Here is a 22,557-nt window from a genome sequence, read left to right as displayed (position 1 = left end):
CTGACAAACAGAAGATAGCCGAATACAGATGTCGTTACCATTGTCAGGCTCACAGAGTGGAATGGAGCTCCAGAACCCGTGTCTGACCGCCACTACATTACAACAGGAAGACACAGGACCCCCAAAAGTGTTGTTGGTGAGAAAACCTATTTAGGGTGTATTCATTTATACGTATACTGCGCATTTGATGCCGCAAGTTTGAAGCTGCAGATTTTATGCTGCAGAGTTCAATGTAAACTAAATGTGGGAGATTTCTCACAACCTGTGCAGAGGAAAAGCTGTCCAGTTGCCCATAGAAACCAATCAGATTTCTTCTTTAATTTTGCACAGGCCCTTTTAAAAATGAAAGAAGCGATATGATTGGTTACTATGGGCAACTTTTCCTCTACACAGGTTATGATAAATCTCCCCCAATAACTTTACACAGCATTACATCTGCAACTTCAAGTCCTGCGCATCAAATATGCAAAGGATACTGTACAAGTGAACAGAGCCTTAAGTGCATTAGGCTGCATTCACACCTCGTTTTCAGCCTACGGTTGCCGGATCCGGCTGGGGGAGGGGCAAACCGGGCACTCCCGAACCCCAGGTGAACCGGTGCTGAAATCGGTTGAGACCGGCGCTGAATACTACGGTTTTAGGTCCGGTCATAAAACCGGACACGGGTCAAAAATGAGCCGACCGGAGTCACCGTTTGACTCCGGTCGGCTCATTTAAGTAAATAGATTTCATCGCCGGTCCGGCTGAGGTATGGGAGCACCCGGTTTTCCCCCAGCCGGATCCGTCAACCTTAGGGGGAAAACGAGATGTGAAGGCAGCCTTAGATAGATACAAACACATTATATGGACACACATATTGGGCCCCAGCTCCTGATCATTGTCACAGGTTGTATATAAAACCCGTCACCTACCAATGCAGATGCCTTTACAAAAATTTGTAAGAGAATTGGTTATTCTACAGAATTCACTATATTCCAGCATGGTACTGTAATAGGGGCCAATGCTGAAACAAGTCATATCATGAAAGATGTTCCCATCATCGCCTGTGAGTGGTATTACTGAGATGTTAAAGCATTTAGGTTCTTAGTAACTTGTCTTGGGTGGGGGGTATCTGATATGGAAGAACTTGACTGGCCCACACAGGACATTGACCTCAACTCCATTGAACACCTTTGGGATGTACTAGAACAGAGGTTATAGGCCAGACTCTCTTGTCCAACATCAGCGTCTGACCTCACATATGCTCTCCTATATATTATATTATATATATATATATATATATATATATAACCTTATCAGAATATATTGCGTGTTCCCATTGTGCCTTTTGCACAGCTATAACATGGGCACATTTTTGCACACTACAGCCTGACTTCTAGGACTTCCCACAGTTGTTCTGTTAGTCCACCAATGTATGCGATTGTAGTCTGTTTGTTTAGAACCATGGGAGGTTTTGGCATTGTGACCATAATGTGGATGTTAAAAAGCTCCCCCAAAGTGCACTCTATACCTTATCTAGACCTCTGCTGGCCCTGTCCTGGTCTTCACAATAAAGTGGGCTGCTAAGGAAACCAGTAAATATCAGCTTATTGTGTTTGCTCCCGTACCCACTGAAGAAAAATGCATATTTCTATTTATAGAAATGGTCACAACAACTCCAAGCAAAAACACAATAATACCTGATTTCAATAACCGTTTTCTCGTGTTCCATTCCCTTTGATTTTGGTTGGAATAATAACGTGTGACTGTGTATGGAACAGCAGGACTGATGGGAAAAGACAAAATGTGAGATCATTGCATAATTCCACCGGTCTTATTTTGTAGATTAAATGGGGTGTCCTGTAATTTAAAAATAATGGTGTTCACGATGGAGAAAAATAAAGGAAACAAAAATGTACTCATTGGCTGGCTTTGCTCATTGGCCCCATCCATTGATGGTTCTCATTTAGCAGAGTACTTTTGTATTTCTTTGTATTGCCCTGTGTTAGTGATATAATTCATACTAAACATAGGTATGTCTCTTGTTTCTTTCTATGATTCCTGTTTCCTTAAGTTTAAAACTAAATAAATAAAACATGTCCCCACGCCTGTCCTTACCTTGACATACAGAGCTCTGAAGAGGGGCTGGGAGGTGAGGGCAAGTCAGGAGGCGTGCCAGGTTGTGTCACTTGAGCAACTCAGCTCCTCCTCCTCGACACTTGGCCAAGAAATGAAAAGGAGATTTTATAAGTTTGGTAACCTCCATCAACTCAAGGAAAGCTACAATTTGCTCTGTACTTTTACATGTCTGCAGCTCTTAGCAAATATAGCGGACACATTCCCTTTACGGTTTTATGTACTTTTGTTTTAACTCCTTATTTAATTTCCTATGAAAATAATTATAAGAGAATGTGTAACTGTCTCAAATATGGCACCTTACTAGATCTACTGAGAATCCATTGTCAGTCAGGGACTCTGCAACTGAAGGTTTCAGACATGAGCCCCCCCCCCCCAGCCTCAAAAGCTGACATCTGTTGTTATTGATGGGTGCAGAATCCAATGGACACCACGTGTCATATTCTTCTTCTTAAGCAACCATTTTAAAGAAGTTTTTACTTGGTATAAAATTGTAATCTTCTTTTCCAAAGAAGACTGAGAGCAATTCCACACCTTTAGGATTTTTGGGTCTGAACGATTCCCAAGTGACATGAGGTTAAAGGTGTACTCCGGCCCTAAGACATCTTATCCCCTATCAAAAGGGGATGCAGCACCCACATGTCTCAGCTGCACGCAGCGCTGGAGGCTCAGTGTTTGAAGCTTCACGACCATTGGGCCAGAGTATTGTGATGTCACGCCCCCTGCCATAGACTTGCATTGAGGGGGCGGGGCGTGATGTCACAGTGGGTGGCGTCTTAACGTGAGGCTTCAGACACTGAGCCTCCAGCGATGCGTGCAGCTGAGACAGGTGGGTGCTGCATGAGAGATTGCGGGGAACCCCACGATCAGACATCTTATCCCCCATCCTTTGGATAGGGAATAACATGTCTTAGGGCCGGAGAACCCCTTTAATGACCCCAGAATTGACATTGCCTCTCATCATGGTAGTCTTCCTCTAATAAAGCATTATTTCTTCTGTTGCTGAAGAGAGTTAGAAATGAGCGAACTTACAGTAAATTCGATTCGTCACAAACTTCTCGGCTCGACAGTTGATGACTTTTCCTGCATAAATTAGTTCAGCTTTCCGGTGCTCCCGTGGGCTGGAAAAGGTGGATACAATCCCAGGAGACTCTTTCCTAGGAATGTATAAACCTTTTCCAGCCCACCGGAGCACCTGAAGGCTGAACTAATTTACGCAGTAAAAGTCATCAACTGCCGAGCCGAAAAGTTTGTGACGAATCGAATTTACTGTAAGTTCACTCATCTCTAAAGAGAGTAGATCTTGTCTGTGGCAAGGAACATCATTTGATTTTCTGAGTCTAAAATCAGCTCCAGCTGTTTTTTTTGTTGTTTTTGTTTCTTGATGGAGTCAGATCTAATTCCTATAAACTCACGATCCAGCCGAGATCTTGCAGAAAAGTTGTGGTCTGTTGAACATGCTGGAAAAGAAGATCTTGGGAACGGGGTATTTTTAGAAGATTGTCCATGTACCGCTGCAAATCTTACAATATTTTTGGTGGGACAGACATATAGGCAGATGGAAATACGCATCTTTTGTTCTAATGTTGCAATGCAGACATCTTCCAGGATGAGAGGAATGGTCGACTTTAGGGTTTCCATTTGAACCGTTTAAAATATATAAACTTTTTCAAGATTTTTAATAATTCTGAAAGAACCGTTTGGTTTGGGAACTAGAAACTGAGAAAGTAGTGACCCTGACCACCTTCTAGCTGAGGAACCTGAACGATTGTTCCTAAAGCAAGCAGATCTTATACATCTATCCAAAGATTTCATTTTTCTGACTCTAGCTTTAATACAGAATCTTCGAAGGCGAAACTCTTGTCCGCACCCGCACTCAATGGTGTTCAAAACAAACGGATTATTGGTAAAATCCTCCCACTGGCGACAGAAAAGAGAAAGCCTTCCTTCCACATGAAGACCACCATTGTTTTTTAACCCCTTAAGGACCCGGCCATTTTTTGCACATCTGACCACTGTCACTTTAAGCATTAATAACTCAGGGATGCTTTTCCCTTTCATTCTGATTCCGATAGTTTTTTCGTGACATATTCTACTTTATGTTAGTGGTAAAATTTTGTCGATACTTGTATCATTTCTTGGTGAAAAATTCCAAAATTTTATGAAAAAATTGAAAATGTTGTATTTTTATTATTATTTTTTTTTACTTTGAATCTCTCTGCTAATAAGGAAAATGAATATTCCAAATAAATTATATATTGAAACACATATACAATATGTCTACTTTATGTTTCCATCATAAAGTTGCCATGTTTTTACTTTTGGAAGACATCAGAGGGCTTCAAAGTATAGCACAAATTTTCCAATTTTTTCACAAAATCGAAATTTTTCAGGGACCAGTTCAGTTTTTAAGTGGATTTGAAGGGCCTTCTTATTAGAAATGACCCCATTATAAAAACTGCACCCCTCAAAGTATTCAAAATGACATTCAAAAGGTTTGTTAACCCTTTAGGTGTTTCACAGGAATAGCAGAAAATTGAAAGAGAGAATTCAAAATCTTCATTTTTTACACTGGCATGTTCTTGTAGACCCAGTTATTGAATTTTTACAAGGGGTAAAAGGAGAGAAATCTTCCTAAAATGTGTAACCCAATTTCTGTCGAGTAAGGAAATACCTCATATGTGTATGTCAAGTGTTCGGCGGGCGCAGTAGAGGGCTCAGAAGGGAAGGAGCGACAGTGGGATTTTGGAGAGTGAGTTTTTCTGAAATGGTTTTTGGGGGGCATGTCACATTTAGGAAGCCCCTATGGTGCCAGAACAGCAACAAAAAAAAAAAAAACACATGGCATACTATTTTGGAAACTACACCCCCTCAAGGCACGTAACAAGGGGTCCAGTGAGCCTTAACACCCCACAGGTGTTTGACGACTTTTCGTTAAAGTTGGATGTGTAAAATGCTGGTTTTCCCTCAAATTATTATTTTTTTTTTTACAAGGGATAATAGGACAAAATGCCCCCCAAAATTTATAACCCCTTCTCTTCTGAGTATGGAAATACCCCATGTGTGGACGTCAAGTGCTCTGCTGGCGCACTAGAATGCTCAGAAGAGGAGTCACATTTGGCTTTGGAAAAGCGAATTTTGCTGAAATGGTTTTTGGAGGGCATGTCGCATTTAGGAAGCCCCTATGCTGCCAGAACAGCAAAAAAACCCCACTCACATGGCATACTATTTTTGGAAACTACACCCCTCAAGGCACGTAACAAGGGGTCCAGTGAGCCTTAACACCCCACAGGTGTTCGACGCCTTTTCGTTAAAGTTGGATGTGTAAATAATTTTTTTTCCCACAAAAATGCAGTTTTTTCCGCAAATGTTACATTTTTACAAGTGGTAATAGGAGAAAATGACCCCCAAAATTTGTAATCCCATTTCTTCTGAGTATGGAAATACCCAATGTGTGGACGTCAAGTGCTCTGCTGGCGCACTACAATGCTCAGAAGAGAAGGAGCGGCATTGAGCTTCTGGAGACAGAATTTGGTTGGAATAGAAGTTGGTGGCCATGTGCATTTACAAAGCCCCCATAGTGCCAGAATAGTGGACCCCCCAAACATGTGACCCCACTTTGGAAACTACACCCCTCACAGAATTTAATAAGGGTTGCAGTGAGTATTTACACCCCACTGGTGTTTGACAGATCTTTGGAACAGTGGGCTGTGCAAATGAAAAATTACATTTTTCATGGACCACTGTTCCAAAAATCTGTCAGACACCCGTGGAGCGTAAATGCTCACTGTACACCTTATTACATTGCATGAGAGGTGTCGTTTTCAAAATAAGGTCACGTGTGTGTGTGTGTGTGTCCCCATTGTTCTGGCACTATGGGAGCTTTGTAAAACACACGTGGCCTTCAATTCCGGACAAATTTTCTCTTCAAAGTCCCAATGGTGCTCCTTCTCTTCTGAGCATTGTAGTGCGCCAGCAGAGCACTTGATGTCCACATATGAGGTATGTTCTTACTCAGAAGAAATGGGGTTACAAATTTTGGGGGGCTTTTTTTCCTATTTTCCCTTTAGGGAAACACCAGCATTTTAGTAAAAACATTTTTTTTTTCATTTTTCCATCCAAATTTGAAGAATTTTCATTAAACACCTGTGGGGTGTTAAGGCTCAATATACCTCTTGTTACGTTCCGTGAGGGGTGTAGTTTCCAAAATGGGGTCACATGTGGGTATTTCTTTTTCTGTGTTTATGTCAGAACCGCTGTAAAATCAGCCACCCCTGTGCAAATCACCAATTTAGGCCTCAAATGTACATAGTGCGCTCTCACTCCTGAGCCTTGTTGTGCGCCCGCAGAGCATTTTACGCCCACATATGGCGTATTTCCGTACTCAGGAGAAATTGCGTTACAAATTTTGGGGGTCTTTTTTTTTCCTTTTAACACTTTTGAAAATAAAAAGTATTTGGCAACATCAGCATGTTAGTGTAATTTTTTTTTTACACAAACAAGCTGGTGTAACCCCCAACTTTTCCTTTTCATGAGGGGTAAAAAGGAGAAAAAGCCCCCCAAAATTTGTAGTGCAATTTCTCCCGAGTATGGAAATACCCCATATGTGGCCATAAACTGTTTCCTTGAAATACAACAGGGCTCCGAAGTGAGAGCGCCATGCGCATTTGAGGACTAAATTAGGGATTGCATAGGCGTGGACATAGGGGTATTCTACGCTTTCCCAAACAGGGTGCCTCCAGCTGTTGCTAAACTCCCAGCATGCCTGGACAGTCAGTGGCTGTCCGGAAATGCTGGGAGTTGTTGTTTTGCAACAGCTGGAGGCGCCGTTTTGGAAACACTGCTGTACAATAAGTTTTTCATTGTTATTGGGGGGGGGGGGGGGGATGGACAGTGTAAGGGGGGTGTATATGTAGTGTTTTACCCTTTATTATGTGTTAGTGTTTTTATGGTACATTCGCACTGGCAGAGGTTTACAGTGACCTTCCCGCTAGAAATTTGCGCCGCGGCGAACTATTTGCCGCAGCTCATACTTGAAGCAGGAAACTTACTGTAAACCTGCCCGTGTGAATGTACCCTGTAAACCTCCAGCTGTTTCAAAACTACAACTCCCAGCATGTACTGACAGACCATGCATGCTGGGAGTTGTAGTTTTGCAACAGCTGGAGGCACACTGGTTGGAAAACCTTCAGTTCTGTTACCTAACTCAGTATTTTCCAACCAGTGTGCCGAAGGGCATGCTGGGAGATGTAGTTATGCAACAGCTGGAGGTACACAACTACAACTCCCAGCATGCCGAGACAGCTGTTTGGGCATGCTGGGATTTGCAGTTTTGCAACATCTGGAGGGCTACAGTTAGAGACCACTGCACAGTGATCTCCAAACTGTGGACCTCCAGATGTTGCAAAACTACAAATCTCAGCATGCCCAGACAGCAAACAGCTGTGTGGACATGCTAGGAGTTGTAGTTTTGCAAGATCTAGAGGGCTACAGTACAGAGATCACTGTGCAGTGGTCTCTAAACTGTAGACCTCCAGCTGTTGCAAAACTGCAAATCCCAGCATGCCCAAACAGCTGTCGGGCATGCTGGGAGTTGTAGTTTTGCAACACCTGAAGGGCTACAGTGTAGAGACCACTGTATAGTGGTCTCAAACTGTAGCCCTCCAGATGTTGCTAGGCAACTCACCGGCTTCTGTAGGATCCAGCCGTACGACATGCCGCCCGTGCCGATCACCGCAGCCTCCACCGATGGGTAAGTGGACTTCGGCGCCCGGTCCTCTTCGGATTCCCCGTTCGGCCCGGCCTATTGTGGGTGGGCCAAACGGGGAAAACTAAAGTTAACCCCCCCCGCCCCGATCAGCTATTAGTCATTGCTTTGGACGACCAATAGCAGGGATAGGAGGGGTGGCACCCCTGCCACCTCACTCCTATCCCTTCAGGGGATCGTAGGTGTCATGGACAACCGCGATCCCCCTTATATTCCGGGGCACCATAGACCGTATGACCCGGAATAGGCACAAATCGCAAGTGTGAATTCAATTGCGATTTGCGCCGATCGCCGACATGGGAGGTATTTGCGCGGGGTGCCTGCTGATCGATATCAGCAGTCACCCCGGTCCGGTCCCCGCATACCTGTACGCCCTGGGTCCTTAAGACCCAGGTACAGAAGGCGTATCCATACGCCCTGGGTCCTGTACGGGTTAATAGAAGGGGTTGGGATTAACCATTTAAAATAAATAAATAAAAAAAAAACATTATTTCTGTATTTTCGTTTTTTCCTTCTCTCCTTTTAACATAATTTTTCCACCTACAGACCCGTGTGGAGGGCTTGTTTTTTTTTTAACCAATTTTCTTTGTAATGACACCTTTCATTTAACCATAAAATGTCCAAAACCAAATAATTATTATTTGTGAGTGGAAATTTATAAGAAAACTGCAATTTTGCAAGTTTTATGCAGTACACTTCATGGTAAAAAATGACATGTTCTCTTACTGTGTAGGTCAATGTAATTGAAATAATACTTAATTTATATAGTTTATTATTGTACTAAAATAAAATTCTTTTTTTTTTAAACAAAATTGATATGCATAACATTGTCCTTTTCTGACCCCTATAACTTTTTCTTTTTCTGTATACAAGGATACTTGAGGGCTTATTTTTTGTGCCTTTAGCTGTAGTTTTTTTTATCAGTACAATTTTTAAAATGGGACTTTTTGATCACTTTTTAGTAATTCCTGCCGTTTACTATGCAGGATCATTAATTTTAATAGTTTGGACAATTACACCAAATATATCATTTTTTTCTCTTATATAAGACGGGAAAAAAGGGAAAATTCCTCACGAACTTCTCAGCTCGGCAGTTGATGCCTTTCCTGAATAAATTAGTTCAGCTTTCAGGTGCTCCCGTGGGCTGGAAAAGGTGGATACAGTGCTAGGAGACTCTTTCCTAGGACTGTATCCACCTTTTCCAGCCCACCGGAGCACTTGAAAGCTGAACTAATTTATGCAGGAAAAGTCATCAACTGCCGAGCCGAGAAGTTCATGACGAATCGAATTTACTGTAAATTCGCTCATCTCTATTTGAGACTTTAAAATCTTTTATTTACACTTTTTAAAGACTTTCATATGCAATCATTAGATAGCATTCACTGTATAATACTATGCTTATCGTTGTATTAATTGGCGGCAGGAGGCAGATAAGAGGACCCTCCTCCACTATGTTAGCTTATCGAACCCTTGCGAGCATGTCGCGGGGTACGATAAGCTCCACTGAGCTACTGCCATCATTTTATAATCGCCATTATAATTGACATTGATCGCAGCGTTTTAATGGTTGAATGACAGGCAGCTGCGATTCCGATGGTAGCTGACATTCACTGCTCTGAAAAGTTCCTGCACTTGCTTTAAAGTTAGTTAATGCACCAGGACGTAAATGTACGCCTTAGATCGTTAAATCCCAGACGCCAAGGGCATACATTTATGCTCTGCCTCCTCAACAGGTTAAGCAGAAACTCTGTCTTTGCTTCCCCCTTTTGGTTAGCTCCATCTACCACTTTTTCTTTGTACTGTTTATTTTTAGTAAAGGAATAAAAAAATTACTCTTAGTTCTGGGGATTTTCTCCTCCGTAAAAACATCTTTCTTTTGCTCTGCACGTGCCCAAATGTCATCCAGGACTGGGCCAAACACAAGTTGCCCTGGAAAGGATATCGGGGGAGATTTATCAAAACTTGTCCAGAGGAAAAGTTGCCCAGTTGCCCATAGCAACCAATCAGCTCACTGCTTTCATTTTTAACAAGGCCTCTACAAAATGAAAGAAGTGATCTGATTGGTTGCTATGGGCAACTGGGCAACTTTTCCTTTGCACAGGTTTTGATAAATCTCCCCCATCATCCTGACAACTCTTGGCTATGTTCACACGGCAGAATTTTGTGCGGAATTCCACACAGAGATTCTGCAGCAGCAGAGTGATATTGATTTCAATGGGATTCTGCTGTGCTGTTCAGATAGCAGAATTTCACGTAGCAGGAAACATCTGGTGTGGAAATTCAAATACCGGTGTCCGCAGAAAGAATAGATTATTTTTCTTTCTGAGGACTCTGCGCGTAATGCATTGCTATCTATGAGACCGCTCTGTTACTAGCGCTGTCGCACCGCTGTCGGAGATTTTCTGTGCGAACATTGCCTGTGTGAACATAGCCTTAGGCTCCTCTAACAAAATTAGACAATGCTGCAGATTTAGCTGCTATCCTGACCGACTCATCTGAGGCGTCAACCAGAATAGCAGTGGCTAACATAAGCATCGGGATAGAGGATAAGTGTTTTTTTTTATTTTCTAAGTGGTTTTCTAATTTCTCCAGCCGAACAAAGAGGGATCTTGCAACACTGGGGGCAGCTACGTTAGAAGATCCTGCGATTTAGCGACAGTGTAAATTAACCCTAAGAAAAATGGATGGATTGCTATCTATCTTTGTGGGGTGAAATATGGGAAAAAAATAATTCTGGGGGTTTCATTTTAGGCTGTTCACAATGCAGTAAAAATTACATTTATTTTTCAGGTCAGTACTATTACGGTAACACTAGATTTTCAAGTTGTCATCACAACAGCACCCATGTACCTTTTAGGCCTACATAGGAACAGGAAGAACTATCTCATGTTTTACTGCAAGGTGAACAGCCTAAAAAATTAAACCTACAGAATGATAGATTTTTTTCCCATATTTCATCCCACAAAGATTTTTTTTCTTCATTTCAAAGTACAATATTTGGCACAATAAATAGAACAATTATAAAATATAAGGTGTCCCACAAAAACAAGGCAAGGCATAGGGCCCTGTAGATAGAGAATAAAAAGATATGGCTCTCTGAAAGAGAGGAGGAAACACAAAAATTTAAAATGTCTTCATCCGGCTGTCTCTAGATACAGTGGGGAAAAAAGTAGTCAGCCACCAATTGTGCAAGTTCGCCCACTTAAGAAAAGAGAGACCTGTAATTTTCATCATAGATATACCTCAACTATGAGAGATACAATGAGAAAAAAATCCATAAAATCACATTGTCTGATTTTTAAAGAATTTATTTGCAAAGTATGGTGACAAATAAGTATTTGGTCAATAACAAAAGTTAAACTCAATACTTTGTTATATACCCTTTGTTGGCAATGACAGAGGTCAAACGTTTTCAAAGTCAAAGTCTTCACAAGGTTTTCACACACTGTTGCTGGTATTTTGGCCCATTCCTCCATGCAGATCTCCTCTAGAACAGTGATGTTTTGGACTGGCTAGGCCACTCCCGGACCTTGAAATGCTTCTAACGAAGCCACTGCTTCATTGCCCGGGCGGTGTATTTGGGATCATTGTCATGCTGAAAGACCCAGCCACGTTTCATCTTTAATGCTGATGTTTCCACCCCCATGCTTCACAGTAGGTATGGTGTTCTTTGGGTTCTTTAGTTCTGTATACACTATGGAAAAAGGAGCTGACATTGGCCAGGTCAGTGCTGGTAACACATCATGTAATGTACTGAACTGGCTTAATGTAGAGATGGTACAAGGTAAGTTAAGTAAAGTAAATGTAAGCAAATCTCCAGGGCCGGATGGACTACACCCAAGAGTTCTTAGAGAGGTAAGTTCAGTAATATCTGTACCCTTTTTCATGATATTTAGAGATTCTCTGGTGTCTGGTATTGTGCCAAGGGACTGGCGCAAGGCGAATGTGGTACCAATCTTCAAGAAGGGCTCTAGGTCTTCGCCAGGCAATTATAGACCGGTAAGTCTAACGTGCATTGCGGGTAAATTGTTTGAAGGACTTATAAGGGATTACATACAGGAATACATAGGGGATAATAGTATTATAAGTGATAGCCAGCATGGGTTTACTAAGGATAGAAGTTGTCATACCAATCTAATTTGCTTTTATGAAGAGGTGAGTAGAAGCCTTGACAGAGGAATGGCTGTGGATATAGTGTTTCTGGATTTTGCCAAAGCGTTTGATACTGTCCCTCACAGACGTCTGACAGGTAAGATAAGGTCCTTGGGCTTGGAAACTTTAGTTTGTAACTGGATTGAACACTGGCTCATGGATCGTACCCAGAGACCGGTGGTCTATGATTCGTACTCTGATTGGTCCCCGGTTATTAGTGGTGTACCCCAAGGTTCTGTACTGGGCCCGCTGTTTAATTTATTTATCAATGATATAGAGGATGGTATTAACAGCTCTGTTTCTATCTTTGCAGATGACACCAAGCTTTGTAGCACCGTACAGTCTATAGAGGATGTGAATAAGTTACAAGATGACTTGGATAGACAGTGTCTGGGCATCCACTTGGCAAATGAGGTTCAATGTGGATAAATGTAAAGTTATGCATCTGGGTACTAAGAACATGCATGCATCGTATGTCTTAGGGGGGATTAAACTGGCAGAGTCACTGGTAGAGAAGGATCTGGGTGTACTTGTAGATCACAGACTACAGAATAGCATGCAATGTCAGGCTGCTGCTTCCAAAGCCGGCAGGATATTGTCATGTATAAAAAGAGACATGGACTCGAGGGACAGGGACATAATACTCCCCCTTTATAAAGCATTGGTACGGCCTCACCTGGAATATGCTGTTCAGTTTTGGTCGCCTGTTCATAAAAGGGACACTGCGGAGTTGGAAAGGGTGCAGAGACACGCGACTAAACTAATATGGGGCATGGAACATCTTAGCTATGAGGAGCGATTAAAGGAGTTACAATTGTTTAGTCTTGAGAAGAGACGTTTAAGGGGGGATATGATAAACGTATATAAGTATATAAATGGCCCATACAAAAAATATGGAGAAAAACTGTTCCAGGTTAAACCCCACCAAAGGACGAGGGGGCACTCCCTCCGTCTGGAGAAGAAAAGGTTTAGTCTAAAGGGGCGACACGCCTTCTTTACCGTGAGGACTGTGACTTTATGGAACGGTCTACCTCAGGAACTGGTCACAGCAGGAACAATTAACAGCTTTAAAACAGGGTTAGATACATTCCTGGAACAAAATAACATTAATGCTTATGCAGAATTATAAAACTACATCCCTTTCCCTTATCCCCTTACACCCTTCCCTTCAATTTCCTGGTTGAACTTGATGGACGTATGTCTTTTTTCAACCATACTAACTATGTAACTATGTAACTCAGCATTCTTTCTCCTCCAAACACGACGAGTTGAGATTTTACCAAAAAGTTGTTCTTTGGTTTCATCTGACCATATGACATTCTCCCAATCCTCTTCTGGATCATTCAAATGCTCTTTAGCAAACTTCAGACAAGCCCGGACATGTACTGGCTTAAACAGGGGGACATGTCTGGCACTGCATGATTTGAGTCCCTGGCGGCGTAGTGTGTTACTGATAGTAGCCTTTGTTACTTTGGTCCCAGCTCTCTGCAGGTCATTCACTAGGTTCCCTCCCGTGTGATTCTTGGATTTTTGCTCGCCGTTCTTGTGATCATTTTGACACCAGTGGGTGAGATGTTGCGTGGAGCCCCAGATCGAAGGAGATTAGCAGCGGTCTTGTATGTCTTCCATTTTCTAATAATTGCTCCCACAGTTGATTTCTTCACACCAAGCTGCTAGCTTATTGCAGATCCAGTCTTCCCTGCCTGGTGCAGGGCTACAATTTTGTTTCTGGTGTCCTTCGACTTGGCCATAGTTGGTCTTGGCCATAGTGGAGTTAAGAGTGTGACTGTGAGGTAGTGGACAGGTGTCTTTTATACTGATAAGTTCAAACAGGTGCCATTAATACAGGTAACATGTCTGTGAGAGACAGAAATCTTGCTTGTTTGTAGGTTACCAAATACTTATTTTCCACCATAATTCGCAAATAAATTATTTAAAAACCAAACAATGTGATTTTATGGATTTTTTTTCTCATTATGTCTCATAGTTGAGGTATACCTATGATGAAAATTACAGGCCTCTCTCATCTTTTTAAGTGGGAGAACTTGCACAATTGGTGGCTGACTAAATACTTTTTTCCCCACTGTATCTAGAGACAGCCGGATGAAGACATTTAAATTTTTGGTGTTTCCTCCTCTCTTTCAGAGAGCCATATTTTTTTATTCTATGACAATGACTTTATTCTATGGCTAAATACTTTTTTCCCCACTGTATCTAGAGACAGCCGGATGAAGACATTTAAATTTTTTGTGTTTCCTCCTCTCTTTCAGAGAGCCATATTTTTTTATTCTATGACAATGACTTTATTCTATGACTATATACTTTTTCCCCCACTATAAGAGTTAGCTGTAACCAATACCCCTTATGTTTGTTCACGTTTTAGCTGGTGTATTTCCTATAAAAGGCTACAATATGAATTATGTCACTGCTTTATACTAGTGGTCTCAAACTGTGGCCCTCCTGATGTTGCAAAACTTTAGCAAATTTTGCAACATCTGGAGGACCGCATTATACAATGTGCTGTACAATATTATTATTACGACCAAGGGATCACCAGCAAGAAAATACCAAGCGTATACTTGTACAGAAATCTATTGGTCTTTACTGAATGTACCAGACAAAACACGAGACAAGTCATTGGAAATCTCAAGTTAGAAACATTTTCCTTTAATAAAATGGCAGACTAGGTAAAGGTATTAACATAAAAGTGTCCACTGCATGCGGTAGATTGTTGTAAGTGCTGAAACCATGGTAAACCATTGTGCACATACACAGCCCTAACAATAGTGCTATCCTGAGGGGTTAGGCTTTGAGTTAAAAAATATGATTTACATTAGTAAGGTAGATGGATTTTCTTTAAAAACTGGAAATACATGGGCCAGCTTGTCCGTGAGTAAAAGGGTATACCAGTCAGCTAGAGGCAAACTATTATTACACATAGAAAAGGGAGGACAGGAGGACAGACGTGGAGGTACAAATAAAAAGGGACACTGCATTTGGTTGCAATGAAGTTTATAAAATATCGTAGTCCACAGATCCTACCCACATACGGCTTCTTAAATTATCTTTTGAACAGATACATGCTATAGCTCTGGAGGGCATATTAGGTCAGTGCGGCTGTCCCCGACATCACACAATAGTATAGATTTAGCCTGGAATGCGGTTTGCAGCCTCCTCCTCTGCGTCAGCCCTGTTGGCGTTGATTTCTGCGAGTGTCCTTGCAAAGCGGGTCCATTCGTCATTTCGGGGCACGGCAATTTGCTGAGAAGTACAAGGAAATATATATATATATATAAAATGTACATACTAGAGGCTTGCACATTTTGATCAAAAGGTACAATAACAACCTGTTAGTTTATGAAATTATGCTGAGACGTAATTAGATCATAGTGCAAGTTATAGATGTGCGGCCATCCTCTGTTTCTCTATTTGTGAGTTACATTTGTATTCGGTCCCCTCATTTATTTAGTTTTTCCATGGCCAGCACGCCACCCATTCGGCTCAAGCATTTGTTAATCAGCAGGAGACTGCATACGAGTTTCCTATTAGCATTCTCCCAACCCTCTGACAAGGAGCACATGGTAGGTGTTCACGCTGGTTTGGTGCTCTACAAGGGCTATTGTTGCGGTGGTGCTTTGTCTGCAGGGTGGTGTGGTGCAGAGCCGGGGGCTCGGTTGGACAGAAGTGGGTGTGCGTGGCCACTGGGTCATTCCCCTTGTGGGCTTGCTGTTGCAGTGGTGGTGGTCACCACCCAGCGCTATGCCAGTGTTCCTTTAGGGACCCACTTTTATCAGACGGCCTTCATGTGGCGAGTGGGCTTGCATGTTTTGATCAAAAGGTACACTAATAACCTGTTTTTGAAATCATACTGAGAAGCAATTAGATCATAGTACAAGTTGTGGATGTGCGGCCATGTTCTGTTTCTCTATTTGTGAGTTATAAAAATACAGGGGGAGATTCATCAAAACCTTTCCAGTGGAAAAGTTGCCCAGTTGCCCATAGCAACTAATCAGATTGATTTTTTAATTTTGCAGAGGCCTTTTTTTTTTAAATGAAAGAAGTGATCTGATTGGTTGCTATGGGCAACTCAGCAACTTTTTCTCTGAACAGGTTTGATAAATCTCCCTCAGTCTTTATTGAGAGAGATATATGAAATAGTTGCTACCAGTTTCTTTATCATGGCTAACATACAATACACCTTTGAAATCAAACAACACTACTGTAAAGGGGTATTCTAACATATAACACTTATCCCCTATCTGCAAGTATCTGACTCTGGAGGGTCAAATGCTGGGACTCCCCCAAGATCTCAAGAAAAGGGACCCAATCTTTCATTGAAATGGAGCAGTAGGTTGTGTATACACACCACTGGTACATTCATTGTCTATGGGAGCATGGGAAATAGAGACCTGTGTGAAGTTGGCACCCCATGTTCGCAAAAGCTGAATATGAATGCACCCTTCGTTTGTGCTGCAGAAATGAGCGTTTGTGCCAGTTTGGTTCCTGAGTTATTGCGCATTAGATTTTTATGAAACCCCGCCCACTTTCCACCCCATGAAGTAAAAATTACAAAACAAATACACTATTTGTTTGTGCTGCGTTTGTGCTGGTTTGTGCCGCAAAAATGAACGTTTGCGTCGCTTTAGTTTCCGAAATATTGTGCACTTAATTTGCTGAAACCCCGCCCACTTTCCACCCCATGTTGTTAAAATTCAAAAACAAATACACCATTCGTTATTGCTGCGTTTTTGCTGGTTTGTGCTGCAGAAATGAGCGTTTGTGCCGGTTCGGTTCCTGAGATATTGAGAGTTAGATTTTTATGAAGCCCCGCCCACTTTCCACCCCATGAAGTCAAAATTCCAAAACAAATACACCATTTGTTTGTGCTGCGTTTGTGCTGCAAAAAATGAACGTTTGCGCCAGTTTGGTTTCCGAGATATTGTGCGCTTGATTTGCTGAAACCCCGCCCACTTTCCACCCCATGTTGTCAAAATGTAAAAACAAATACACCATTCATTAGTGCTGCGTTTGTGCTGGTTTGTGCCGCAGAAATGAGCGTTTGTGCCGGTTTGGTTCCAGAGATATTGCGTGTTAGATTTGTATGAAGCCCCGCCCACCTTCCCCCCGATGAAGTCAAAATTCCAAAACAAATACACCATTCGTTTGTGCTGGTTTGTGCTGCAAAAATGAGCGTTTGCGCCGCTTTGATTTCTGAGATCAGAGAAGTTAATTTAGCATTATGGGATTAACAATATATGATTTATTATGATCTTCACACAGTTATTACTACATATTACTACAGAGGTGGAAATGTCTGTATGTGCATCTGTATGATGTCATAGAGACGTCCTAGGGATGTCATAGTGTCAGAGATATCAAAGAGACGTCATAGGGACGTCATAGGGCTGTCATAGGGCTGTCATAGGGATGTCATAGAGACGTCATAGGGATGTCAGTGTCAGAGATGTCATAGGGATGTCATAGGGATGTCATAGAGACGTCATAGGGATGTCAGTGTCAGAGATGTCATAGGGATGTCATAGGGATGTCATAGGGATGTCATAGTTTCAGAGATGTCATAGGGATGTCATAGAGTCAGAGATGTCATAGGGACATCATAGTGTCAGATGTCATAGAGACGTCATAGGGACCTCAGGGACTTCAGTGTCAGAGATGTCAGGGACGTCATAGGGACGAGCATTCTGTAATTGCCAATGTCCACTCTGTGTACATTTTACTATACACAATGGAGGTTATTGGCTGAGCAGCATTAGTTGATACTCTCAGCTGTTGAATGGGGGTGAAAGACCGTAGAATCAGGAGTTTGTCCGGCGCAGAAAGGAACCGTCAGGGAGCAGGATAAAATCAAGGGATTTATTAAATGCAACGCGTTACGCGTTGCATTTACTAAATCCCTTGATTTTATTCTGCTCCCTGACGGTTCCTTTCTGCGCTGGACAAACTCCTGATTCTACGGTCTTTCACCACTGTTCCATTTTCGTTTGAGGAGGGCTGCAGAGGACCTATCCAACTATTACACGCTAGACCTTTTTGTGTGTGGGCGCACAACCTGCTTTGGTAAGCGGCTTGGGAATACCTTCCCCTCCCCCCACTAACATGATCTACTGATCCCGCACATGGAGCGCATTCTCCCCTCTCTTTAGCTGTTGAATGGGGATAGCTTTGCCTCCACCTTTTTCAGAAGCCTGACACCAGACCACTGACCCTGGAGGGGCTGTACAAGAGTTTACGCCATAACTGGGGAACAAGGTCAGGGTACTCCTGGCTTTATAACCTCTACAGTCAAGCACTAGTGCTGTTGATGGTTGCAGTCATTCTTTTTTGATGGATGTGAAGGAGCCCAAACCAAAACTTATGTGATGTAACTGCAAAATGAATAAATAGAAAGTGTGGACAGACACTATGGGTGTGTTCAAACTAAAGAATTTCTGAGCTCAATTGCCCTGAGCTAAATATGCAATGACCATTGACATCACCACTTGGTGTTTGGTGGCCATGGATTGCAGTGCGAGTTATACGGTAGTTACCTATGCTGGCCCCAGTGGTATCCTAAGGCCACGTTCAAGGAATTTCTGGCCGGATTTTAGATACAGGGTGCGGCGAGCGCTGACTGAATTCTGTTGGCGCTAGAACCGTACGTACATTGCCGTCCCCACATCGCAGGTGGAATTTCGCCAAAAGAATGAGCACGTTCATTCTTTTTTCAGCTTCCGCTGGCAGAATTTTAGCAGGGGACAGTGAAATTCTGCAGTGTGCGCTGGGCAGCGGAATTCTATTGCACCGCACCAGAATTTCCGACCGGAATTCCAGTCAGAAATTCCTCTGTTTGAACCTGTGCATCCCTATGACCTCCCTATGACGTCTCTATGACATCCCTATGACATCATACAGACGCACATACAGACATTTCCACCTCTGTAGTAATATGTAGTAATAACTGTGTGTATATTATAATAAATCATATATTGCTACGTTAATCCCATAATGCTAAATTAACTTCTCTGATCTCAGAAACCAAAGAGGAGCAAACGTTCATTTTTGCGGCACAAACCAGCACAAGCGCAGCACAAACGAATGGTGTATTTGTTTTGGAATTTTGACTTCATGGGGTGAAAGGTGGGCGGGGCTTCATAAAAATCTAACACGCAATATCTCTGGAACCGAACCGGCACAAACGCTCATTTCTGCGGCACAAACCTAACGAATGGTGTATTTGTTTTTACATTTTGATAACATGGGGTGGAAAGTGGGCGGGGTTCCCACATATGGCGCGCACAATATCTCGGAAACCAAAGAAGCACAAACGTTCCTTTTTGCAGCACAAACGCAGCATGAACAAATTGTATATTTGTTTTTGAATTTTTACTTCATGGGGTGGAAAGTGGGCGGGGTTTCAGAAAATCAAGCGCACAATATCTCGGAAACCAAAGCGGCGCAAACGGAAATTTTTACGGCACAAACCAGCACAAACAAATGGTGTATTTGTTTTTTAATTTTGACTTCATGGGGTGGAAGGTGGGCGGGGCTTCATAAAGATCTAACGCGCAATAACTCAGGAACCGAACCAACACAAACGCTCATTTCTGTGGCACAAACGCAGCACAAACGAATGGTGCATTCATATTCAGCTTTTGCGAACATGGGGTGCCAACTTCACACAGGTGAAATAGAGTGCAGCACAACTTTCATGAAAAGTGTAACAAAGTATCAGTGCATCTTTGTCCGAGCTCTCTTTTCAAATATTAAAAATGTAAATGATAAAGCTTTGTATGTCAAAGCTGAACTCATATAAACATAGAATGTCTCAGCAGATAAGAACCCCTTGTTTTAACCGCTTCAGGACCGGGCCAATTTTGGCCTTAATGACCAAGGCCCATTTTTCAAATCCGACCTGTTCCACCATGTTCAGGACACTAACTTATCAGAGTGATTCTGAGACAGTTTTTTTCATGACAAATTGTACTTAATGTTAGTGGTAAATTTTGGTAAATAAATTCATCATTATTGTTTGAAAAATTCCAGATTCTCTACTTTTAACCCCTTAAGGACAGAGCCCTTTTTTTTTTTTTTTACAATTCTGACCACTGTCACTTTATGTATTAATAACTCTGGGATGCTTTTACAGATCATTCTGATTTTGAGAGTTTTTTCATGACATATTGTACTTTAACATAGTGATAAATTTTCGTCGTTACTTGCATCCTTTCTTGGTAAAAAATCCCAAAATTTCATGACTTTGAAACTAACTTTGAAACTCTCTGCTTGTAAGGAAAATGGATATTCCAAATAAATTATATATTGATTCACATATACAATATGTCTACTTCATGTTGGCATCAGAAAGTTGACATGTTTTTACTTTTTGAAGACATTAGAGGGCTTCAAAGTATAGCAGCAATTTTAAAAAATTTTCAGAAAATAAAAAAAATCTGAATTTTTCAGGGACCAGTTAAGTTTGAAGTGGATTTGAGGGGCCTTTCTGTGAGAAATACCTCATAAATTACCCCATTATAGAAACTGCACCCCTGAAAGTATTAAAAATGACATTCAGAAAGTTTGTAAACCCTTTAATTGTTTCAAAAGAAAAGCAGCAAAGTGGAGGAGAAAAATCGAAATCTGCATTTTTTACACTAACATGTTCTTGTAGCTCCATTTTTTTTAAATTTTTTAAAGTGGTATAAGGTGAAAAAGCACCCCAAAATTTGTAGCCCAATTTATCTCGAGTATGGAAATATCTCATATGTTGACATAAAGTGCTCTGTGGGCTCACAACATGGCTCAAGAGGGAAAGAGCAACTGTGGGATTTTTTAAAACAAATTTTGCTGTCATGGTTTTTGGGGGCCATGTTGCATTTAGGAAGCCCTCATGGTGCCAGAAGAGCAAAATAACCCCCACATTGAATACTATTTTGGAAACTACACCCCTCAAGGAAATTAAAAAGGGGTATAGTGAGCCTTAACACCTTACAGGTGTTTGACGACTTTGCATTGAAGTTGGACGTGAAAATGGAATTTTATTTTTGACAATAAAATGATGGTGTTACCCCAAATGTTTCTTTATCACAAGGGGTAATAGGAGAAAATGGACCCCAAAATGTGAAGCCCAATTTCTACTGATTAAGAAAATGTCCCATATGTGGACGTTAAATGATCTGCTGGCACACTTCAGGCCTCAGAACAGAAGGAGTGCCTTTGGACTTTTGGAGAGAGAATTTAGCTGAAATTGAAGTCGGGGGCCATGTGCATTTACAAACCTCCCATGATGCCAGAAAAGCAAAAAAAAAAAAACACATGTGACACCATTTTCGAAACTAGACCTATCCAGGAACGTAACAAGGGTTATAGTGAGTACTTACACCTCACAGATTTTTTGAACAGTGGGCTGAAAAGGTAAAATTTAGATTTTTAACACTAAAATGATGGCGTTACTCCAAACTTTTCATTTTCACATGGTGTAATAGGAGAAAATGGACTCCACAATTTTAAGCCCAATTTCTCCCGGTTAAGAAAACGCCCCATATGTGGACGTTAAGTGCTCTGCTGGTGCACTACAGGTCTCAGAACAGAAGGAGCGCCATTGGACTTTTGGAGAGAGAATTTTGCTGAAGTTGAAGTCGGGGGCCACGTGCATTTACAAACCATCCATAGTGCCAGAACAGCAGAAACCCCCCACATGTGACCCCATTTTGGAAACTACACCCCTCACAGAATTTAATAAGGGGTGCTGTGAGCAATTTACACCCCACTGGCATTTGACAGATCTTTGGAACAGTGGGCTGTGCAAATGAAAAATTACATTGTTCCAAAAATCTGTCAGACACCTGTGGGGTGTAAATGCGCACTTCACCCCTTACTACATTCCTTGAGGGGTGTAGTTTCCAAAATGGGCTCACATGGCACCTGGCACCACGGGGGGCTTTGTAAACACACATGGCCTTCAATTCCAGACATTCTCTCTCCAAAAGCCCAATGGTGCTGGAGGCACACGGTTGTTGCAAAAGTACAGCTCCCAGCATGCCCAAACAGCCAAAGGGCATGTTGGGAGTTGTAGTTATGCAACTGGAGGAGAACAGTTTGGAGACCACTGTGTAGTGGTGTCCAAACTGTAGCCCTACAGATGTTGCGAAACTATAACTCCAAGCATGCCCAGACTGCCCAGGCATGCTGGGAGTTGTAGTTCGGCAACATCTGAAGGGCCACATGTTGCCGAACTACAACTCCCAGCATGCCTAGACAGTCTCATCATGCAGGGAGTTGTAGCTTTGCAAAATGTTGAAAAACTACAACGCCCAGCATGCTGAGACAGTCCAGGCATGCTGGTAGTTTTAGTTCTGCAACATCTGAAGAGTCAGATGTTACAGAACTACAACTCCAAGCATGCCTGGGCATGCTTGGAGTTATAGTTTTGCATCATCTGTAGGGCTACAGCTTGGGCACCACTGTATAGTGGTCTCCAAACTGTGGCGCTCCAGATGTTGCAAAACTACAACTCCTAGCATGCT

The 22,557-nt window shown here is 42.1% G+C and overlaps 1 protein-coding gene and 1 long non-coding RNA gene across 7 annotated transcripts in view; both read right to left on the bottom strand.

Moving 5' to 3' along the window:
- Positions 1 to 1,679: 1,679 nt before the first annotated feature.
- Positions 1,680 to 9,837, bottom strand: LOC130284048 (uncharacterized). Its single transcript, XR_008846910.1, has 3 exons — positions 9,716 to 9,837; positions 2,098 to 2,197; positions 1,680 to 1,765 (listed from the first exon to the last, which is right to left on the bottom strand). It is a non-coding gene; the product is annotated as an uncharacterized LOC130284048 (long non-coding RNA).
- Positions 9,838 to 14,680: 4,843 nt separating this feature from the next.
- DYNC1I2 (dynein cytoplasmic 1 intermediate chain 2) overlaps positions 14,681 to 22,557 on the bottom strand; it is a 151,113-nt gene continuing 143,236 nt past the window's right edge. For all 6 annotated transcript variants that reach the window (XM_056533487.1, XM_056533488.1, XM_056533492.1 and 3 more), the window contains one exon: positions 14,681 to 15,295. In XM_056533487.1, coding sequence (XP_056389462.1) covers positions 15,182 to 15,295 — 114 coding nt within the window. In that variant the 3' untranslated portion in view covers positions 14,681 to 15,181. The remainder of the gene's footprint in view (positions 15,296 to 22,557) is intronic.

The sequence above is a fragment of the Hyla sarda genome, chromosome 8 (genome assembly GCF_029499605.1).
Source record: "Hyla sarda isolate aHylSar1 chromosome 8, aHylSar1.hap1, whole genome shotgun sequence".
Taxonomy (NCBI): domain Eukaryota; kingdom Metazoa; phylum Chordata; class Amphibia; order Anura; family Hylidae; genus Hyla; species Hyla sarda.
The sequence above is the reverse complement of the archived record's forward strand: the minus strand, read 5'-3'. Positions and strand labels throughout refer to the sequence as shown.